The following is a 21,776-nucleotide window of genomic DNA, read 5'->3' on the forward strand; positions in this document are numbered from 1 at the left end:
CTCACCACTGCCTCCCTGCCACTGGCAGCTGCTTAGGCAGACAGATAGGCACCACAGGGCATCCTGGATGTTCTATGTGTGCAGAATGATCACAGGAGCTGCGAAGCCTTGCAAATTCTTTACAAGCATGTTCCGCTTACAAGAAAAAGTAGAATGGCAGACAGCAGTGTACATTTTTTGCGCTCTGTGTTCGGCTACTAAGTTTCCCGGCTGTTACCTTTTTTTCCCCCATAGTCCGGTGAAAAAGGTCTCAGTGGATTTGTACTGTATTTGCTTCAAACGAGCAAACCACTATTCGCTCTAGCCTAGTACTTATTAAGGCATGAAGTGAATGAATTTTTTTTGTTAATAATTTTGTAACTGTTGATTAGATTTTCCTAAACTATGTTGGAAAATAGAGAGGACCTACTATTCTCCCAGAAATCTTTTAATCTGAATATGAATATTATGTTTGGTTTGGTTTATGGGGTTTAACGTGCCAAAGCAGTTCAGGCTATGAGATTACGCTGTTGTGGAGCGCTGTGGAAATTTTGGCCACCTGGGGTTCTTTTAACATGCACTTACATTGCGTAGTATACAGGCATGTAGCATTTTGCATGTAGCATGGTGGTCAAAAAGCGACCTCCATGGCTGGGACAGAACCTACCTCTCTCGGGTCAACAGATGAGCACCACAGTCACTGAGCCACCTCGGCGTCCAATATTTCATTCATTTAGTTTACTACATGATGTTAGGGATATTGGAAGGTAATTTTTTAATAAAGAGCAGTTTTCATTATACGTAAAGGATCACATGGTACGGTCTTGAGGCTGTGATGCTTAGTGCATTTTGGCTTGCTGCTGCTTGAACAGTTGCTAGCGCAAGTTTGAAGCGTTTAATATTATTTTTTTCATCTTATTTGCTTTAGTGAATGCTGAAAAGCACCTCCTTCGACATAAGCTATTGAGCTCTAATGAATTGCTTCTTCTTTTTTTTTTTTTTGCTATTACGTTTTGAGTCTCAACCTATTTACTTCTGTTCGAAAATATTCGCATTGCTTTCAACTGAAAATTCACTACTCGGACATGCCTGTTATTAAGGCATTTTGCCAAATGTTCAATAATGAATCTATCCTTTGCATGGGAGAAGTCTTTGAAAGAGCACTCTGAGGCTTGTCTGTTTGGAGGCAAGCACTGACGAGGTGGTCAGAAATCCCTTCTACAACTGCAGTGGTATGTCCATTCAGGCCTCTAGGCAAAAAAGCAAATCCAGTGCAGATTTACAAGGTCATTACACGTGTTGGTTTTATACTAGGTCGCATGTTAGCATTATGTTGAGTATAGTGCTCAAAAATTTACTGTGTTGTGGAAATGATTGACAGCATTCCCAGCAATTGCTCGGTAAGGATAAGTCACCTATCAGTAGAAATTTGTTTTTCTCGAACGGTTCTTTTCTGACTTCACTTTATACTTGGGTGTGGTGTCAAGAGGTGTGTAATTAGTGTTCAGTACAAGTGGCCCCAGCATAAGTGTTTTAGTCACTGAAAGTGGTTGAAGTGTGTGAGTGGCAATAGAACTGCATCACACAGTACATTGGAGGAGGCTCCTCCGGTGCTTGTTATCCCCGTCCTGTAGTTGGTCTGAGCATTGATTTTAAAATGCTGCATCAGACGCTGCACTGATGCCGGCAGCAGTGTTTGTACCCATCAGGTTGGTGGCGCAAAAACATGTCTTGCTGCTCGCAGGTTGGGAGCAAGGTATGCCCGTTGCTCAGAGGGGCATGGGACTGAGCTGTCTAAAATGCAACCCACTCACCTGGCCATTGCAGAAGTGCAAGTGCCAAGTGTGAGATGAAGTATCTTTACATCCCAGCCAGTAAAGCTTACTGCTGCATGTGTGCAGCAGCTCCTTGCTTTTATGAGTAATTCGTAAACATTGAAGTTTGTTTCACAGTTTTTGCTATTTGTTGTGCAGTTCAATATTTGACAATTCTTTCTTGATTTGATATTTGCTTTTAAAGCTGGTAGTATTTAGTAGCTACATACTCCTAGTATTTTGTCTGTGGTGTGCATTTTCCATCAGTGTCCACTCCACTATTTTGCGAAGCACTGTGAGAGTGCAGTTTTGACAGTGCAAGTCCTAGAGTTGGCCTAGCTAATTCTGGGGTGGTACATTAAGTAGTAGCAGGGAGCGCTCTTCAGAGAAGCTCCGCAGTGAGATCTTGCAGCAGGTTGTGCATAGCATTTGGGGTGGTGGTCTCCTGGTTGGAGTTGTTGTAGTCAGTTTGTGTTGCACTTCAAGGGCATCCGCGTTCATTTCTAATATGCAGCAAATGTTTATGTATGTTTTGCAACTAATGACAGTACAACAGCGCATTTGCTGCTGAGCCTGCCGGTAAAGATGTCAAGAATCAGCAGGGTTAATGTTTTCTGTTCACGTAAAGAGTGTTCAAGAGAAGTGGGTGTGCTCTTGGTGATAGTATCTTGCTCTGGCAGGTGCCCTGGAATCTGTGAGGAAGCGGCAGCGTCGACTTGAAGGTGAGCCAAGCATACTGGCTGCATGTGCTGCTTCCTCTGCTGGGCATTTTCTCCCTACTGCCCTACAGCCAGCTCTGGGGAAAGAAGCATCACGTGATGTGCTTGTGCATGTGCAGACGTGTGCGTGTCATGTGACGTGGTGCTGCCCAGTGGGGAAGAGAGCCAGCAGCACCCTCTGGTGGAAGGAGGCGTCTGTGCTGAATGCCGGGAAAAGCTACTTGATACCCTGTTTGCCTGCTCTCCAGATGGTACAAGTGTAGGTGGTTGTTTTCTGTGACATGCATGTTTTTACTGCATCAGTAGTATAGTCCTCTTGTGCGTGTGGCAAACAAAAACTGGTGTCTGTCTTTGTGAAGCCTCCACCTTCAGGGCACCCTCTGCTGGGTGCACTGTCAATGAAACCCCCTGAAGCATGTTTTGCCAGCCACTCAACCAAATTGTTAATACGAACGCTTTAGACAGGCATAAAGGAGAAAGGAAATTGACTAGACAAGTTTGTGTTGATCTGAAGTATTTGCACTAGCATATTTTCTCCAGATCTGATCAAATTCACCCAGAAACAACTATTGTTAAGTGGCAATTACTTCCACTTGAAATTCACAATGACTGGCTGGGAGCAGTGCCTCCACTAAGCTGAATTCTTGATTATAAATCTTGATTTCTGGGTACTTTCAAAGGAGACCACGTGCAGTGCAGTTCCCTTTGTGAATACTTACCAGTAACAAAGGGCTGCTAGTTGCTGCCATCTATGTTAGTGCACAGAAGCCCTGTAACATGTAACATGCAGCTTGCTGTGCTTTTTGCCTGCACAGGGTCATGTCTTTCAAGGCATGCATTTTTGATGGTATTATCTGTTAAATCAGTGCAATAATGTCAGTATTGTAGATGTTGTGTTGAGCATAGCTTACAATTGTTAAAGTGTTGTTGGAAAGCCACGCACCAATGTTCTCGCTATTAACTGATGCAGCCTCACCGGTGACAGTTTAGATACCATTTGTGGGGTTTTAATAGGGGGAACAAATACATTTCCCCCGTTTAATCGTGGCTTACACAGTTCAAAACTGCCGGACCCCACCACGTGATCGTATACCCTGCCGAGCACACGCTGACCATGGCGGGCCTTGCTCCGAGGGAACAAAGGAACGACACACTGGCTGACACAAACAGGCATTTATTGCTAAAACAATAACAACGCCACCTAGCAACAAAATACGCTGAGGAACCGAGGACATCCGACTCATCAGCACGGTTGCGAGCGAACATTCGCTGACACTAGGGCAAGGGGAAACTCCAAGGCCGGACGGGACGAGCTGGCGGGAGCATGTTCCTACCACGAGGCCTCGCGCCCGATGGCGAAGAGCGGAGCTCGCGGCAACACGTTCGCATGCGGCCAAATCCCCAGTCGAAGAGGGCAGTTTCCTCCCCTAGTGCACGTGCAGCAAACACGCCATTCATGGCACTCGTGTCGCTGCGATGCCGGCCCCCTTCCTTGTTAGTTAAAGTAACAACACGGCTATAGAGCATGCATTGCGGGGAAGCGAACCACAGAGGACGAGTAAAGCGCGTCTCCACACATTCCGTAAAAAGAAGTATAACAAGGGAGCCACTCTTTTTTGGGCTGAAATTCAGAAAGTCCAAGAAGAAAGCAAAACCTCTTGCATTGGAAAGAATCAGCAGTCCAGTGATGGGGATGCTGCAAGAGTTTGCTTCGAAGAACCACTTAAACAGAACACGTTTAACATCCTAGTATGTCACTTTCTGAATGTGTTCTCTTGTCGTTGAGTTGCAATTTGCACTTGTACTTGGAATCTTGACCTTGTCTTTGGTGATTGTCAAAATGGTAGTTTGACAGGCTGTGTTCCTTCACTGAGTTCCAATTTTTCTCATTTTCGGAAAGTGAATTGTGGATTGCTTTCTGGCATTGGGAAGCTGACAGGTTTCCTTTTGCTGTTATTGAACTTTGTATACAGTCCACCCTCATACTAGGTGGAATTGCAGTCCTCTGCCTCATGCTATCAGGCAAAGCAGCCTTAGCCCCTCTGATACTACACAATGTTGATGTTTATTTGATAGTAGCAGACTCATTTGTTACAGAGAAAATGGAACTTAAAAATGGAACATTTTTGACCTGCCAGCCACGATTCAAACTTGTGACATCGAGGCCAACAAGAATTCTGTGATAACTCTATAGAAGTGAATGGCCTTCCACATTTCCTCCTCTTTGGACGCTTTTCACAGTCTGCACACACATGCACACAGTGGTGAACCTTGTGTACCATGTAGCTCATCAGCACGCACTGGGCCAGCTGTTTTCTACTGTTCCAATGCTGTGTTTTTATTGCTTTTTTTTTTAAGTGACCAACTTATATCTAGGGTGTTGTAGAGGCTGGGAAATGCTCTTCGGTCTCTGCGCTTGCGGGTGTCATGGGTTTTTGACTGGAAGAATGTGTTTTGGCGCCTCCTTGTTTGCTGTAACAGAGTCGTGCAGTCACCCTAATCCATGCTTTGATGCTAGCACTGCCCTTGTTCATAACAAGCATGCATTCATTGTAACTGTGGCCATTCTAAGCGGGCTCGACTGTATACATGTGTGTCATATATGAAATGTTATACCAGCCTGCCCCTCCGTAGCAGTGTCCTTTGCTGTGTTCATAAATGGCTGGCTTTTCCTTTCAGGCATATTGTGTACTCTGTGGAAGTGGCGATCTGCTTTTCATTTGTGACAGCACCAATTGCAGCAGGTGGGTGCATTCCACTCCTTTATCATCGTAATTTGGGACTGTATTTTATAACTATTTTTTTCTTGATTCGTTCTTTCACTTCCTTGCCATTGGTCAGCTCTGCCCTCGATACCAGAGCCAGTGACTGGTAATGGTTGTTTAGCTGTCGTTAATGGTGCCGCAAGTTACAACCGCCATTGCCAGAAGAGCAAAAGAGAGGATCGGGAAAAGAATTGTTAAAAGAATACAGCCCCTGGTTCATTTGCTTTGCCTTGTAGCCACAGTAAAACCCTGTTAAGGCATGCTTGGTGGAACAGTGAAAAAAAGCCTGTAAACTAATTGGCAGTACTCCTTATCGAAAACAGCCTGAATATATATTGCAAGCTTACTTGATAACGAAGGGTAACAAGTATTTCATGAAAGAAGGCTCACATGCAAGCATTTATTTTTGTTAAGCCACAAAAATTCATTGCTTTTGTTTGCCGCTGAGCTATCCGTGCAGCTATCAGTGCAGCTTCAAAGGATCTTCAATCTGGTGCCAATGTCCAAAGCTCTCTCCACCTTTCTTCATCACCAATTCTTCATCACCAATGCTTCATCAGAGACAGAGGTGACACCTACTGTTGGAACACGCTGAGGATGTCTCTGCTTTGCTGTCTATGTCTCAAAGCATGCAAAAATGATGACGTATTTAACAGTACCCCTTGGCAAACGTTTTCGAGTAGTCATTCACAGTTTTTGGCGAGCAGGTTTGATTTGAATGGAGTTAGGTGAGTGTGAACTGAACTAATCATTTCAGAAAGATTTGCACACAAGTCTTGTTCACCTGCTGCCTTGAGTACCTGAGTAGCTCAGTGGAATATGAAATATGACTCATAATTTTCTATAGACCTTATGCGAAATGCACTGCCATCTAGCGGTCGCCGCGCGCGATCCGCCATGTTGGAGGATAGCCGCCGGATTCACAGCACGTACTGGTACACGCTCGTCGCGCGCGCTCGAGTTTCACCACCCTCGATATGCCCACACATTGCTTATTGCTTTGCTGTACGCAGAAGAGTCACAAAGAAGAACAGGGAAAAAAGGCAAGAGCGCTTGATTTGAGCGCATTTCTATTTTTGGACTGCGATCCCCGACATCCGTGGCACAAATGTCGCAGAACCGTCGCTACATGTCGAGACATCGCGCAACACATTTCGTTATCGCCATGTAGCAAATGAAATTAGAAATAACCTTTGTAGGCACGAATAAAATATCACATAAAAGCTGTTTTTCTCCTGCGATTGCCCGTGAAGTGCTGCGATTATCGGCCTCGCAAGAGAGTAATCGTGATCAGCTGTTCAGTGGTACGGGTTGCGCTTTGTGAGAACCGTCGCTCCTAGTGTTATCCGCTGCAGCGGTTACACGAGCTAGTTTTTAGTGCGAATATTTGTTTCGACGGAAACACTAGCAAGGGTCAAGTGCCCGTGGCACAGAACGTTTGCGCTCTGCAAGTCAGTCAATCGTTTCTGTTAGACCAGGGAAAGGTGCCTATTTTGTGGAGCGACGGCTTGTATGCGTGTAGCGATTTCACTGAACCGGCCGGTTTCCACGAAACCGTGTGTTGTGTAAAGAAAAAAAAAGGAAGGAGGGCAGCCGCTAAAGCGGTACCATAGTTGCAACTAGTAGCGGGAATGCATAAAGCGTGTAGAATCCTCTAAAAATATCAGTGCACAACTGCTTGCTCGTTGTGGTAAAACCAGTGGCACTGCTGCATTCACGAGCTGCGTGTTTTTAACGGCGATAGTCCAAGAATGGTAAGCACTTGTGTAGTGGGGTCGTGCGGCGACCCCACTACACAAGTGCTTGTGCCCGGTCTATGTCTATGTGCCCGGTAATAATAATAAAATGTTTTCTCTCTTGATCTAGGGCACTAGGGCAAACTAGGGGCTCTAGAGCACTAGGGCAAACAAACAAATGCTGTATGAACTTTTCAAGGAAAATGAAAAGCGTCGCACACTACCAACATGAGCGTGAAGTTTACTGTCGTTTGCTTTCAGCTCCGACACAACACACAGAAAACGCAACCACAACAACAGCAATTCAAGCAGCACGCCCGTCCGCAAATAGTATGGAACAAAATAAAAACTGACTCAAACTAGACCGAAATGCGCACATTTTTAGCCGTAAACGAAAATTACACTTGCTTCGTACATTTCTTGGTGTTCAGCGTCGGCAAACTGACGTAGGACTCCGTGAAAAACTTGTAGCTCCGTACTCGGTGGTGTTCGGAAAGTGGTTTGGACGCGTAGTAAGTGTCTGCGAAGTCACTTAGAAACTTGGGCAGCAGAAACACGTCGACTGACCATTCAGTCATGTTTACAGGCTCAAGTGACAGTAAATAAGATTTTCGAGCCAGCACAGCAGTAAGGAAGCTAACGCAGGCACTCCTAAATCCACACAGCAGAGGCGGACCGAGCTTCTGTCATCCTCCAACATGGCGGATTTCCACTGGTTCTTCTTTTCTCCGATAGATGGCAGCAATTTTGCATAAGGTCTATTGCCTGCGAAATCCTGTGCAACCAATTCTGTGCATCTGCTTGACCATTTGGATGATCCCTTGACCCGCTGTATGTGCAAGTGCAGTTGTGTTCAGAGAGTGAGGAGGTTGTCTTGATGGTGGAGGGGTCCTCCGGTTTCGCATGTGCCTATGAGGAGATTGGTGGGAATGTGTATCAGTTGTGCCAAATTGTACCATTTTGTTAAACCTGCTTTATGCTGCTAAAATGGCTTGTATGTGAGAAAATTGCCCCAATGATGCACCGAAGTATCACTCTAACGACCTCTAGGAGCCATTGTAAATGCCAATTAGAAGAGGCTGCCACATTATGTACAGGTATGAGGCAATGTGCACAGATGTATTCACATTATATGTGGTGAAATAGGTGATGGACGGAACTTCGCTGTCATGCATGACGATGGAGGCGATAGAGGCCTGTGTACTGTGTGATGTCAGTGCATGTTAAAGGACCCCAGGTAGTCGAAATTTCTATATTTCTTCACTACGGCGTCTCTTATAGCCTGAGTCGCTTGGAACGTTGAACCCACATAAAAAGAATTTTAAAGTGAAGTGGGGGACGTCGTGAAAGGCGGGGCTGAAGAATGGGAGATAAGAGAGACCCAAGAAGCACTCCAGGGAACTTAAAGTGCCACGGAACCCAGTTTAAGGGCTCTTGATATCTAACTAAAGTGCCACGGAACCCAGTTTAAGGGCTCTTGATATCTATAAAACAGTCGTTGAGCATGTTGAGTGTGCATCAACCGACAGTACACATGCAGGACAAAGTAGTGCATTAAAGGCAAGGGCTGCATTAGAAGGTGGTACTTGTTGCAATTGTGCTGCGCTTATTGCTTGCCACTCTCCACTGGTGGAGAGGATAACAGGTTTAATGAAATGTCACCCTCTCACTGTAATGTGCACAGCACCAGCGGGACTACTGTTTCTGTTGGAATTTAATTGCTTGGCCGAGTGCCTGCAGCTGGCTAAGAGTGTCACAAAGCTGCTCTTGCTACTGCTATGTGCAATGACACGGAACTTACCTTTTTACGGCAGAGTGTTTTCAGTTTATTCTCTGTGACAGTCATACACAAAGTATCCTGAAGAGGAGAAGCTTTTTATCTGAATGCCAGTCTGGTGCCTCTGTAGCTTTGTCTCCTCCCTGGGGATTTGCTGAACCTAGAGTGACCACAGCAAGCACTTCACCTGCTTTAACTGTGGAGCTTGAGGTGGGGTGGGATGTGAGCTAGTGTTTGTGTAGTCTGTGGCAGGATGAATGGACAGCTTGATTGATTTTCGTTGGTAGGGTAGCCACGGCAGTGTGGACATCTTAAGGTGCGGGGCTGACGTAGTATACAGTAAGCGAATTGTGTGTGTTTGAACTTGGTGAATAAAGTAGCCTGCATTCTTTTGAGGATAGTTGCTGGTAATGGGGGTGTAATTGCATTCTGTTTGATATTGTATAGCCTTTTGCTATGTTTGCCTGTGTGCTTGTTACAGAAAACAGTGCAGAGGTTGATAACTTTTAAATATGGGTGTATGAATATTTGAAATTAAGAATAGTTTGTGAATAGTATTAACTATTCAATTTAATTCGCAATGAATTTTCACTTTTTGAAGTATTAGAACCTTCTGAACACTCAGAAATCATAAAATTCCTATTTATCTGAACTTTTCACCAAGCATGCAAACAGCGCTTGCTATTTAAACTAACTCGCACTTGCCACATCAGTTAACTTGCTGTTTCCTTATAGAATCAGCAGGCAGTGCCCAGAAAAAGCACACATGTGATAGTGTTGTCTTTCATAAAGCGAGTGCACTGATGGCCACCAAGAGCTGCCACTGCACGCAAGTGGGTCAGGAAACGAAGTGTAGCACTGCGTAGCACGTCATTGCGACGTGCCACGATGCAGTCAACAACTGGCTGTGAACATGGCGGCTGCGAAAGCGAATGGGTAGCAACCATCCTCGTTTTTGATGACGATAAGAGACTTGCACAGAAGCAGGGCTTGCAGAGGATAGTAAAATGGGCAAAGCTGTGTCCGGCATGTGTTGCTGCAGTTGTTTCCCAGGGACCGCTTTCATCCTTCACAATTTTCACAACATGCCAGCCACGTTGCGTGGTTGCGTTTTTGCGCCTTCGGTTTGAGACAGTGTTGGACCCTTCATGGTGCTGGCAGTCGGCCAAAGCCAACACTTGAGCTAAGTGGCCCATGTGCCTCCATGAACGCTGCACAGATTGGCATTTCACAGCCAGCGCTTTGCATTGAGGTGCACTATACTTCACCTCACAAGTGGTTTGCCATTCAGGATGGCGCACACTCCATAAATGTATTCCCCTGTGACCGTATATTTACTGATGACTGGTGGCTCCATCTCTGGGGAGGAAGGAGTACCAGTAGTCAGCTGCTCCGCCTTTGCAGCAAGTGACGCTTAGTGTCTCTTAAACTTTCTTTTTTTTTTCCCATTCAAAGCACTTTGAGGGGGCTTTCAAGGCTAACTGCTCTGCTTGTTTGGGGAAACTGCACTTTTGACAGACGACGTGCAGTAGACATGACCGACTCGGCAGACAGCATGTTTGCAGATGGCGGTGCACCACTTTGTAGCCTGCCTCCGCAGAGCTGTGCTCATGTGGGCTTTCTCTGATAATTTAACCAGTGATTGAAACGCTTGCTGCATTTTAAAAACACCTGTCCAAACTGCCTATCCAATTGCAGTACAAGCTTGTTAATTAAAACTTCGGTGTACTGGAAAAAAATGTTTGAATTATTGAACAACCCTGAAAAAACTGACGAGTTTTCATCACGGTAAATTTTATTGATGAAAGACTCACAATGGCCGTCCACTTTTTATGTGGGCACAGAGCAACAGTGACTATTTTTCACGTTTCCATCAATGCTTTACTGTACACACTGCTGGGAGCGTCGAAGCAGAGCAGCTCCAAAATGATAGGGGCTCCCCGGCATCATTTATGTTATGACGAGGTAGCGGTGGAGCCTCTCAGAGGCAGCTGTGTTGCCTGTGAGAAGGCTTCGCCACACAAACGGCAGATGGCACGGGACGAACACAAGAGTTTTGACACCCTCACTGGAATGGAAGAATCGCGTGGATGGAAGCAAGAGAAATGTGCAGCAGCATCAATCAGTGTCTGCAACAGCGTGCACCTGTGTGTAGTTTGCTGGCTGATGCATGGCTGATAGCTGTCGCCATCACTGTGGGCTGTTTCGAAGCTCAGAAAAGTGAAACCGAAACTGTGGCACGACATTGGAATTAAAAAGGTGCACTAAAGAGGATTCTGAGCTCGTCTTTTTACCACGGAAACTCAGTGTACACGCTCTGAGCATTCTTAGAAACTTCAAATTATCGTCCTGTGTGGCTGATTTCTCTGTTAAATTGGATTAAACAACCCAGATCCTGCCTTTTTTTTTTAACTGACCATTGAGAGGAGAAGGCGTTGGCCAATGCATGGGGTGCCTTTCAGCCAGTCGAAATGGTGGCTTTGCTTTTGCTTTTATTCTGTTTTTTAGGTTTCAATGAATAAATAGTTTCAGTGGCAGACAACACAGCTGAAGGTGCTCTGGCAGCCAAAATCTGCTTCGGCATGCACCTTAGTGCTGGCTCTGCCAGTCAAGTGCGCATCGAATCTAGCTTACGCGGGTGGCTTGTTTTTCTCATTTCTTTGTTTTGCATCACCAGTAAACTTGCAGCGTGTTGGTACTCTCTATGTGCTGGCTTCTGTCTGTGAGGAGCGTTGTGAACCAGGAGCTCCTAGTCTGAGTTAACTGCTGTGTATATACCAACATGTTAAAATTATCGGGAGTATTCCCCCATTGAAATGCAGAGGGCTGTGTCATTACCCGGGTGTCAGTTTAAATTAACAAGAGTCCAAATTAATGAGCCTTTACTCTACTGTATTAATTGTTCAAAAATAGTTCTGAACTGTTGAGATATTTGAGGGACTATTTGTTGTGTTCTTGCAGCCCTGATTCTACGAGAAAGCTGTAGCTTATACACTGCTGCAAACTACTTGTGAGATGGGGCATAGGAAGTGTGAAAGGGGTGCTTCAGCTTGCGTAGTAGCTTGCCACTTTTGTATCCACTTGGCTAGCGGTCTTGTTGTTTTCGCCAGAATTGCCCTGTGCCTTGCCCCTCCAATAGTCACTCCTTCAATAATCACTCCTCCAGTGACGAAGTATCTTGCCACCTTACAATGCTTCATGAAAGCCTTCATTCAGTAAGCTCCTTTGTCATGTAAGCACTAAGTCAAACTGTTCACTCAACAAAATCATGTTGTTGATAGAAGTGTTAACAAGGTACTAGCTCATCTACAATAAGGTTACCGCTACTACTACGATTCCCCCTTTCTTATTTAAAACCTGAAAGTCTTTACAGGTGTGCTAAATTATGCTCATGATGGATGAAAACAAAATTTGCAGTTCATCTGCTTCTTTTCGTTAGTGCACTTTGCAGAAATGTGTTTTGGCATAGACTACCTATACTGACATTCGAAATTATTTTAAAATGACTTGCATTGATATTCAAAACTATTTGGAAATATGTTATTCAATTCGAAACCAGTTTTTGTTACTCATATTCTCTTTGCAACTAAAGATTTGATATTCGCACCCCTCTACTTTTAACCAAAAGATAATGTGTTCTGAATTGTTGTGGTGCTTGTGAAATGCGTTGCATCGAAGGTGCTTTACTGGTATGTCTGGCAAGCTTCTTGGCAGTCCATGTGAAATCCATGAAGACTGTGGTGCATGCATTGCCTGCTTCAAAGTTTGCACCTGTTTCATAAATGATGGGGAGCAGCTGTGCGCTTCATTTTTCGGAGCCTTTGGCTTCTTTATTTTTTTTTGTCTTGATGATCCTTCAGTGCACATAGAAGAAATGCTAAAAGTTCATTTGGAGACTAGAAAGATTTGGCAGGAGTACTAGAGTGAATTCTAAGAGTGGATTCTGTGAGTAGCAGGGGACAGCAAAGAGTCGAGTGGGAAGGTGAGATAAAGAAATCTGTTGGGATAATGTGGCCACATCTGGCACCGGACAAGGCTGATTGGAGATAATCGAATGAGCTCTTGTCTCTCATTGGATGTGACCGGGCTGGGGTGGTGGTGATTGTGTGGTTGCCTTGCAGATGCATGTGCTCAAGCTGCCTGAGACGGCTCGTAGGAGAAGACGAACCTGAAAAGGTGGGTGCATTGATTGACAACAGAAATGCCTGTTTTTGTCAGGCGCATTTGAATTAGGAAGGGAGTCACAGCAACATTGTGCCTTATGCTTGTCATAGACATTGTGCTTTATGCTTGGCATAGAGGGATACCAAATCGCTTGTGCAGCTTCTTGCAGTGATCTTTTTGCTTGTTCTTACTAGTGGATGTAAAGTGCTGGTGGCGTGGTGATATTGATAATGAATGTTGGAGAACATGGGAATAAGCAGCATAAGCTTTTTGAAGCCAGACAGGCTGACAAGGGAAAAAAAAATTGAAGGCAAATTGTCGGCATAGTGCACAAGCTGGTGAGGTGCTGGTTTCTGGCACTTCAGTCGTTTTTAGTGTGCACAGGCATATTTGCACACATGCTCCTCGTGTGTGCTTCGTAGAAAAACTGGAAGGGGTGGAAGGGGGCACTGAAGGGGAATACTGAGTTTGGCGAAATTCAGAGATTAGTGTCGTGAAAGTAAGAAAATGTCATTTTTATTGAAAATAAATGTGTAACTCCCCTCACAAATTTCAGTAGTTATCTGCCCCCCCCCCCCCCCCCCCCCCATATCAAAATTTTCACCGCCCGCAATTGGTTTATTACTTTCATGCAGGACACTGTTCTGATAGGATGGGGCATTGTAGTGGGTGCTGCTGAATTGAAAGAACATGAAGTGTTGCTCTTTTTGTGTGGCGCCCGTTTGTCCTACATGAAGCTGTCTTGTGCAGCAACATCAAAAGTGCAAGCAAGCCAAGGCCAAGTTAGTTTACAGCACTTCTTGACAGTGAGGCTGCATTATCTGGAGAGGACGAGTGCAGACAGTGTGGTAGTGCCATCTTCTGATAAACATCTGAATAAAAGGCCCATCTGGATGGAGAAGTGGCTCTATTTGCAATTTTTAAAAGATTTTCTGAAGGCTTGGTGAATACACTCTCACTTGGAGTACAGTAGTTTGGGGAGGGGGTTAATTGGGGAAAAATTTGGAATTTAGTTTTGTGGTCTCCTCAGCTATGCAGCAAACTTTTTGTGTTCAACTCGTTCACTACGTCGTATGTCACTGGTTGGTCATGTCATTTTTTCGTGGTGTGTGGCCAGGAATACTGGGTAACACAATGAGACCGTGGGGCAGACTTTATTGTCGGGTCCTTCTTCTGAGACCGCACAATAAAATCTCACCTGCGGCTCTATCGTATGACCCAGTATTCGTGGCTGCACAGCATAAAAAAATGACGTGACCCACTGGTGACCCACGACGCAGTGAGCGTGTTAAAGAACACTGGCAGTGTTGTGGAAAGTAATCTTCACTTCACTTTATTTTCCTTGTAGGACTCCTTCTGGAGGTATTACATAAAGGGTGGGGTTACAGATATTTGGAAAAAAAAAGAAGTACCGGTCATTGCTTTTGAAAATGGGGTGACAGTCTAGCATAGGTTTTTAAATCCTGTGATAGTAATGTTGTATCTGGTTAACTGCACTTCGTGTGCAGGGGATTTTAACCTATGATGGCATAAGTGTCAGCAAAGCTTGGATTGTTAGTTTTGCCTTCCCTGCACCTGGTGCCTTGAAGGTCAGCAAACGTTGCTGCTGCTCTAGGGCAAGGCCCCGAACATTGTCCGTTGAGCTAAAAAACCAACTTTCTCGGACACCGCTGTTGGGGAATGCAGTTTCTGTTGTTGTTGAACTGTCTCCTTAAGGCAGGCCTTTGCTAGCTCCCTATTTATAAGGGTTGTTCAGTAAAGACAGACTGTTCTGAAAATTACTCATCAGGACAGTTATCACCTTCAAAGTACTCTCCGTTCAGCGAAATGTACTTGCCTCACTGTTTTTGCCATGCCTGGAAAACATGGGAAAAGCCATTTTTCGCCATCTGCTTGAAAACCGCCTCCAAAGTCTTGACTGCATTCTGCGCCGTATCAAAATGACATTCCTTTTATTCCTTTTTTGTTGCGAACTTTTTGTTGTGAACTACAAGAAGTCGCAGGAGGCCAGGTCAGGACTGTAGTGTGAGTGAGGGATTGTTGCAATGTTTTTCTGAGCAAGAAATTGACCCACAGTGTTCGCAACATGAGCCCTTGCGATGTTGTGGTGCAGTTTCTAATTTTCCGCAATCTTTGGCCTTTTTTCTGGGATGTGTTTTGTCATCAGTGTCTCCAGAACACATCTGTAGTACTGGGCATTTACTGTCTGGCCTGTGGGAACTGCATTGGTGCAGACCATTCCCTTGTGGTCGAAAAATGTGATCACCATTGCCTTGTTTGCCCTCCTTTCTGCCTTCATTGGTCAAGGCCGCCCCTTTTCAATCCACTGAGTGCTTTGACACTTCATCTCTGGGTCGTAGCAGTATTCTCGTCTGCAGCAGCAATGGTCTTGCACCAGTCTCCGCGCAGCTTCCACTGAAAACAAACGTCTACACGGTGTTGTTTCTGGACTTTAGGGGGGGGGGGGGATACACTGCGTGAAGGTACTTGACGAGTACAAGGGGGTACCGAAAAGAAACCGGACTTATTTTTGTTTGAACTTATTTGTTCACATTTTAAGCACAGACTTACAATCTCCTTCAAAGTATTCCCCACTTGCAATGATACGCTTGTCTAATCTTTCATTCCATTTTTCAAAACATTGTTTAAATTCATCTTTTGTGATGCTTGACAGTGCCACCGTTGTTTTTTTCTTCACCTCAGCAACATCAGCGAAACGCTTTTCATTCACCTATTTTTTTCATTCTAGGAAACAAAGAAAGTAGCATGGGGCAAGGTCGGGAGAGTATGAGGGTTGAGGAATAGGGGTCATGCCATTTTTGGTCCAAAATTGTCGTAGAGACAGGACTGTGTGAGCAGGGGCATTGCCATGATGGAAAAACCAGTCACCCGACCGCCACAAATCTGGCCGCTTCCACCGCACACTGTTGCCCAATCATTTCAAAACATCCAAGTAGAAAGCCTGGCTTAACACTTCAGTTGTCCCTATAGCATCGTCCTTGTATGACTTTCTTAATATTTCAAGAGTTTCCATTCAACTTTTTCCGAGCAAAAATCAGAATTTGACCGGCGCACACTTCACGAAAATCAGCCATTGCAAAAACGACATTCACACAAAACAGTCGTCACTCTAAAACTCTGCCTAAACTAGTCTGACCTCCTTCAACGACGGCACTCGGCTTACTGACTCTGGAATGTTCGTTCTATGCGCTCCTAGTGGCAAAACGCGGTACCCTGTGTTGACGGTACCCTGTGTCGCTGTGTTGATGGTTTCCTCAGAAAACGCTGCAATAGGCGCACCATCATCTCCTTGCAATTCAGGGCTTTCCCTGCCCTCTATGATGGCGTTGAACCATCAAAAACAAGTTGAATGAGATGCGACGTCCTCGCCAAATGCAGACGTCAAATCGGCATTGTTTTCTGTGGCTGTTTTGTTAATCTGCTCATAAAACTTGGTAGCGTAGCATTCATGCAAGGTCGACGTGGGTCACACAGCCAGCACACTTGAGGCGATTAAATACTATCTTCTGTTTGATTGAATATTCTTACCGCCAGATTAGAGCCATAGTGATGTTGCTTCTGGTGCAAATTAGTGGAGTCACAATGCTCGCCAAAAACGCTGAGAAATGGTGCATCAAGCTCACAGCAAAGAGCACTAGACCTAGTCTCAGTCTTTACTGAAAAGCCCTCTTAGAATGAGGCTCAAATCTGTGTTAGAGATTTTATTAAGCACAAGATAGCACAATATCTATCTGGAAGCCTTATGACAAATCTGTTACGGATCAGATATGTCCCCAGTGCAGCAGTTGCATTGCTTTGACGGCTTGTGTAGGGCAATTATGAATTGTTCGCTCATTTTGCCATGCTCTTGTCTACAGTTAAGTTAGTCAGTTCAGTACACCTAATTCAGTGTTTCCACTAGGTTAGCATTGAACTTTTTTGTAATTGTCGCATAGGTTTATGGGTGTTCTTTTGAGAGACTGGAAGTTTGGTAGATTTTCTGGTCTTGCCTGCCCACAGTTTACAGGAACATCCAGAGCTGGAGCTTTTTTGACCTTGTATAGAGCCTTGTTGCACACTGGCAATCATTGAAGTCCTCAACCTATTCAGGCTATTCCAGCATCTGGTTGAAGCTAAATTCTCTTGGTTGAGGGATTGATGATGCGATGGTGAAAGGAATGGATGCTGACGCAGTGTTCAATGTGTGAGCTGATGCTATATCGCGGCTGAGGCATGGCCCAAATGAGAGGTAAAAAGAGATACGCAAGTCAAGTGTGGTAAGGAAAAAGCATCCCCGTGCTTATTGCCTCCGCCTGTATTTAATACCTTGTAGTAGTGTGATATGATCACCTGTGCTGCATTGTCATAGTTGTATAGAACTGTGAGCACAGAAGTTGGAATGGCACCACCACACTCATGCACTTGGCCAGCTGGCACCATTGGAGCAATAAAGGAAGCAAAAAGCTGAAAAAGGAAACAAGTTGCAGTCACTGTGGGATAGAGTAGGAAAAGGAATGATGCTATTTCTCTGAGTAAAATTATTTGAGCTTGTATCATCATTTGTAGTGCAACAAGGCTCTTTTTTTTGCAGTTATTTTCTTACTGGAAGACCATTTCATTTAGTATTTTTTCAGAAGAGATGTTTGGATGTGCTTGGTATGCTTGCATATGCTTTTTGGGTGTACTCTGTATAAGACAGAGTTTTCATTATCCTGTTCAGCTCACCAGCCTACTGTAATTAGTGATCATGATTAGTGGTGATTGGTGGGACCACGGTGTAAGAAATATTTCAGGTGTAGTAACAGCGCCTCCGCGGCCGCGGAAATCTCGTACCAACTTCGACGCTTCAATGTGAGATGGCGCTACTGTACAGGAGGCTCTCAAATGTGCGCCGTGATGCGTGCCACGGTGTAAGAATTAGTGACGTGTGCTGTCAACAATTCTAGCGTTGTCGGTGATGCATCACCTGTGCGAAATGAACTTACTTGATTTTAATGGTACTTTTCAGCGAAATTAGTCAGCTAGACTTCCAGGTTATGACCTGATGTTACTTTAAAGATGCGATGGCATCTGAAACCGCGATAATTTTTGGTGTGTGGTCTGCTTTTCCTCAGGCAACGAACGCCTAACATGGCCTGTTATTGTGTACATAAAAAAGCACAATCAAGCTGCAACAATTATATCACAGCTAGCCATGTCTACCAACGTCCGCTATTTCGATCGCCACTTTTGCTTTCCTTGTGTGTGTAGAACAGCTAGGCACTGATGTACATAGCTCGGTAACAGGTCATCATTCTTACGGAATTTAGAACCAGAGGTATTGGATGTAATACTGCCGCCTACAAAAGTACTGACAAGTAGCATGTGCGTATATTTTTTCTCGTAGCACACAAACGGCTTTTCACTACAGGTAGGTGTTTGTAGAGCTCGGGTTAAAAAGAGGGAAGCAGCTGCAAGAATTTCAAAGGCATATAGAATGCACTTCAATTTATTCTCTGAAAACACAAGCAATGAAATGCACCAATTCATTACGCAGTTATGACAACAAACAGGCTCCGCGGGCGATACTTCACTCTGTGACAATGCAACGAAAAGAGAGTACTTCAAAATTTCAACAAGAATGAAACAGTTTTAAACTAGCGTCGATAGCTTGCACAGCTTTTGTGTTTTGTTTTCAGCATTCTTTTTCAGTTGCTTGTAATACTGACGCATGCATAGTGCTACGTAATAAGGCACGACTTGTGCCATTATGTCGACTTTATGCTCACTGCATGGAAATGACATCTTATGATTGTCTAGAATGTAGTCGACAGTTATGTCGTAGACATTCTTATCTGAAGCATGCTTCTGAAACTGTTTCTCTATTTCGTTTAAGAGAGAAAATATGGCAACATTTGCATGTAGCAGCCCGCCTCGTGTTTTCTGCAAAGCTAAGGCTGCTTCAGGCCTGGTCACGTTTGCAGAAGCCGTTAGCTCAGTTGTGCACGCTGAGCAATCGGTGGATTTCAGCAGTTTCCTGCATTGAAACCCGGTCACATAATAAATTATACAATCGGTTACACTACCTGAGTCGGGTTCGTTATGAAAAAAGTCCTCACATTCATTCTCTTTCTACGAGACCATCAAGTTTGGCCTTCAGCTCATTGATACGTGGCTCGTAAGGTTCTTTGAAGGCTAGAATCGTGTCGGACAGGCTTATCAGACGCGAGTCTTCATTGTCATGTACTGTCTTTGTGAAAAGTAACCAGGCTTCATGGTTTGCTTCTAGCTTGTATAGTTGAGCCCTTGTGGCTTTCCTAAAGACCAAAAGTTGTTGGAAGGTAAGAAGACCCCCAGTCCTTCCCTTTAACTGCCATTTGAGCTTCAGGGAAGCTGTAAGGGTTCCACTGTACGAGCTAGAAGCAAACCATGCAGCTTGGTTAATTTTGACAAAGACGGTACCTGGTAGTTACCGTATCTTGGAGATTTCAACAAGCTGTACATAGAAAGCATACTGTACCGCTGCAAGAAAGTTGATAAGACACGGGTGCTCATTTTGCCCACCTGCTTGGCGGATAATACCGAATAATTTTTTGAGCACATCTTGGTTAAACTTCACAGTTAAAACATACTTGAAATTGCATTTCTCCAACAGGTACTTGGAAAGTTGCATGCTTGAGAGAATAGTAACTCTTAAGCCCTCGGCAGGTGAGTTTTACAGAAAATCTCTGTGGTCAATACGTCCTGCCTTCACGTTTTTTTTTTCCATTCATTGAGCCAATTAAGAAAAGATTCCAGAAGAACAAAATCTTGACTGTGCAGTTTTAACCCTTCCTTTGGATTTCCGATTCAATGCATCAAACAAATTGTTCATTTTCACAATAAAATCAACAGTGCCTTTGACATTCTCTAGACCTGGCGTACCTCTTTTGGAATAGAACTCTAGCCCATTGGCAACGCTGAGGCTGAACAGCTGTGTTGCTAGTTTCACCCGCATCTTTTCAGTATTTGTTGGGTTTAGATGTGAGTATGAGAGTTTAGGACAAACCCTCAATTTGCCTTTATGCTTAGTGTCTGCAACGTATAGCTTGTCATAGTGTGACCAGAAAACACGGGTACTGTTAACACAAAGCACTTTTTCCCATTTGTATTGCCTTCAAAGAGACGACTTGACTACACGCATGAAGAAAATAATCCTTGGCAACCAAAACACCACCCCACAAGTGAAATCATCACGAACAAAGCCAGACACAAATGTGAAAAGCAAGCGCAAAAGCAGCACGCTACGAACACAGCGTAAGGTACCAAGTCCCCTCGGCCCTAATACCATCTGGTGGCGTGGGAGGGAAATGGGTACCGATTTTCCTCTCCGGCCGCTGTGTGGCCGGCACGGTGAGCTGTATCACCTGAAATATTTCTTACACCGTGGGTGGGACTCCCCACTGCCATGTGGACGGGAGCTGCCACTGCCTGTTAACTACCTCGATGCAGGTGTCCCGATGCTCTCCTTGGAGGTGCCACTTCTGTTCTGGGCGCACAGCTGGTCAACTGCGGCCTCGGTCCGACTGGGAGGCACGGCTGCTAGACTTTTTTCGTCCTCCTCAGCACCAACGCGCAGGACCAGTTCTGCGCCCAATACCCCCTGACCGGCGCCGGGGGCTGCGTGTGCTCTCACTATTCGACGGTATTGCTACAGGTTGGTTGCAGCTTGGCTTAGCTTGGCCACCAATGCTAACGTATCTTGTTTACTCGATTCAAGCTTGCACCTTTTTTCGAGAAAAAAATTACCTTCAAATGAATGCATGTTAGAATTGAGTACGATAAGGAAACTGCGCCAGCAACAGCCTATTTTTGTTGACATCAGAAAAATGGTGACTTGGTACTACTTGTGCATCGATATTATCTATACTGCCTGCTGCAGTCTTGGATACTGAGAGGCCATGAGAGCATCTGAAGTGTTTGTTCAGAAATGCACCTACCTGGACTCGAGCCAACACGAAAATGTCAGTTGCGAAGGCACACTGAGTCCACTACGATGCTGAGTTTAAAAAAACATAGAGGGACCTTGTGCGTGGAGGCTCTCTATGAACTTACTGGTGCAGACGGGCAGCCCTGCACCGAGTGCACAACTGCCGCCACTGCTCCCATCAAGAGCACACATCGGGAAGGAAAGCTGAGGAAAGGCCTCTGCTGTTCGAGCTGAATGACAAGAAATGTGCTGGATGTCAAGTGCTCTCACAAGGACTACTGGGAGTCTGACCAGTAGCACAGCCTTTTAAAAGTAATGTTGGGTGCAGCGGCGTTATCTGCTTCATTGTCTACTGCTCATGTGCAATCGTGCTGAGATGGCAGCCTACTAACAAGTGGGAGCCCTCGTGCCCGCCTTGAGGGTGCACAAGCATCTCGGCACTCTGCCAAGTTAGCCAAGCATGCCACCGCTGCTAGAGCTCCCATCAAAAGATATACGCGCGATAATGTATTTGGAGTGCAGCATCTTGGTGTGCTGCCAAGGTCGTAAAGGATACTCGACAATAGACCATATTCATGCTATCAATCAGGTGATAGAGAAATGAGCATAATATAACCAGTACCTATATATAGCGTTCATTGATTACGAGAAAGCATTCGACTCAGTAGAAACCTCAGCAGTCATGCAAGCATTGCGGAATCAGGGTGTAGAAGAATGTTATGTGAAAATATTGAAGATATTTATAACGATTGCACAGCAATAAAATTCCAACAAGGAAAGGTGTCCTGCAGGGAAACACGATCTCGCCTATGCTATTCACTGCCTGTTTACAGGAGGTATTCCAGGGCCTGAAATGGGAACAGTTTGGGATAAG

The 21,776-nt window shown here is 44.9% G+C and overlaps 1 protein-coding gene across 1 annotated transcript in view; it reads left to right on the plus strand.

Annotated features, from left to right (window-relative positions):
- LOC149355114 (DNA (cytosine-5)-methyltransferase 3B-like) overlaps positions 1-21,776 on the plus strand; it is a 139,503-nt gene that overhangs the window by 58,967 nt on the left and 58,760 nt on the right. Inside the window, exons 7-11 of the mRNA XM_089577599.1 lie at positions 2,474-2,515; positions 2,632-2,771; positions 5,192-5,256; positions 12,912-12,966; positions 20,425-20,629. Coding sequence (XP_089433725.1) covers positions 2,474-2,515; positions 2,632-2,771; positions 5,192-5,256; positions 12,912-12,966; positions 20,425-20,629 — 507 coding nt within the window. The remainder of the gene's footprint in view (positions 1-2,473; positions 2,516-2,631; positions 2,772-5,191; positions 5,257-12,911; positions 12,967-20,424; positions 20,630-21,776) is intronic.

Source organism: Amblyomma mixtum, chromosome 3 (assembly GCF_055824585.1).
Source record: "Amblyomma mixtum isolate Tamu chromosome 3, ASM5582458v1, whole genome shotgun sequence".
NCBI classification, from domain to species: Eukaryota; Metazoa; Arthropoda; class Arachnida; order Ixodida; family Ixodidae; genus Amblyomma; species Amblyomma mixtum.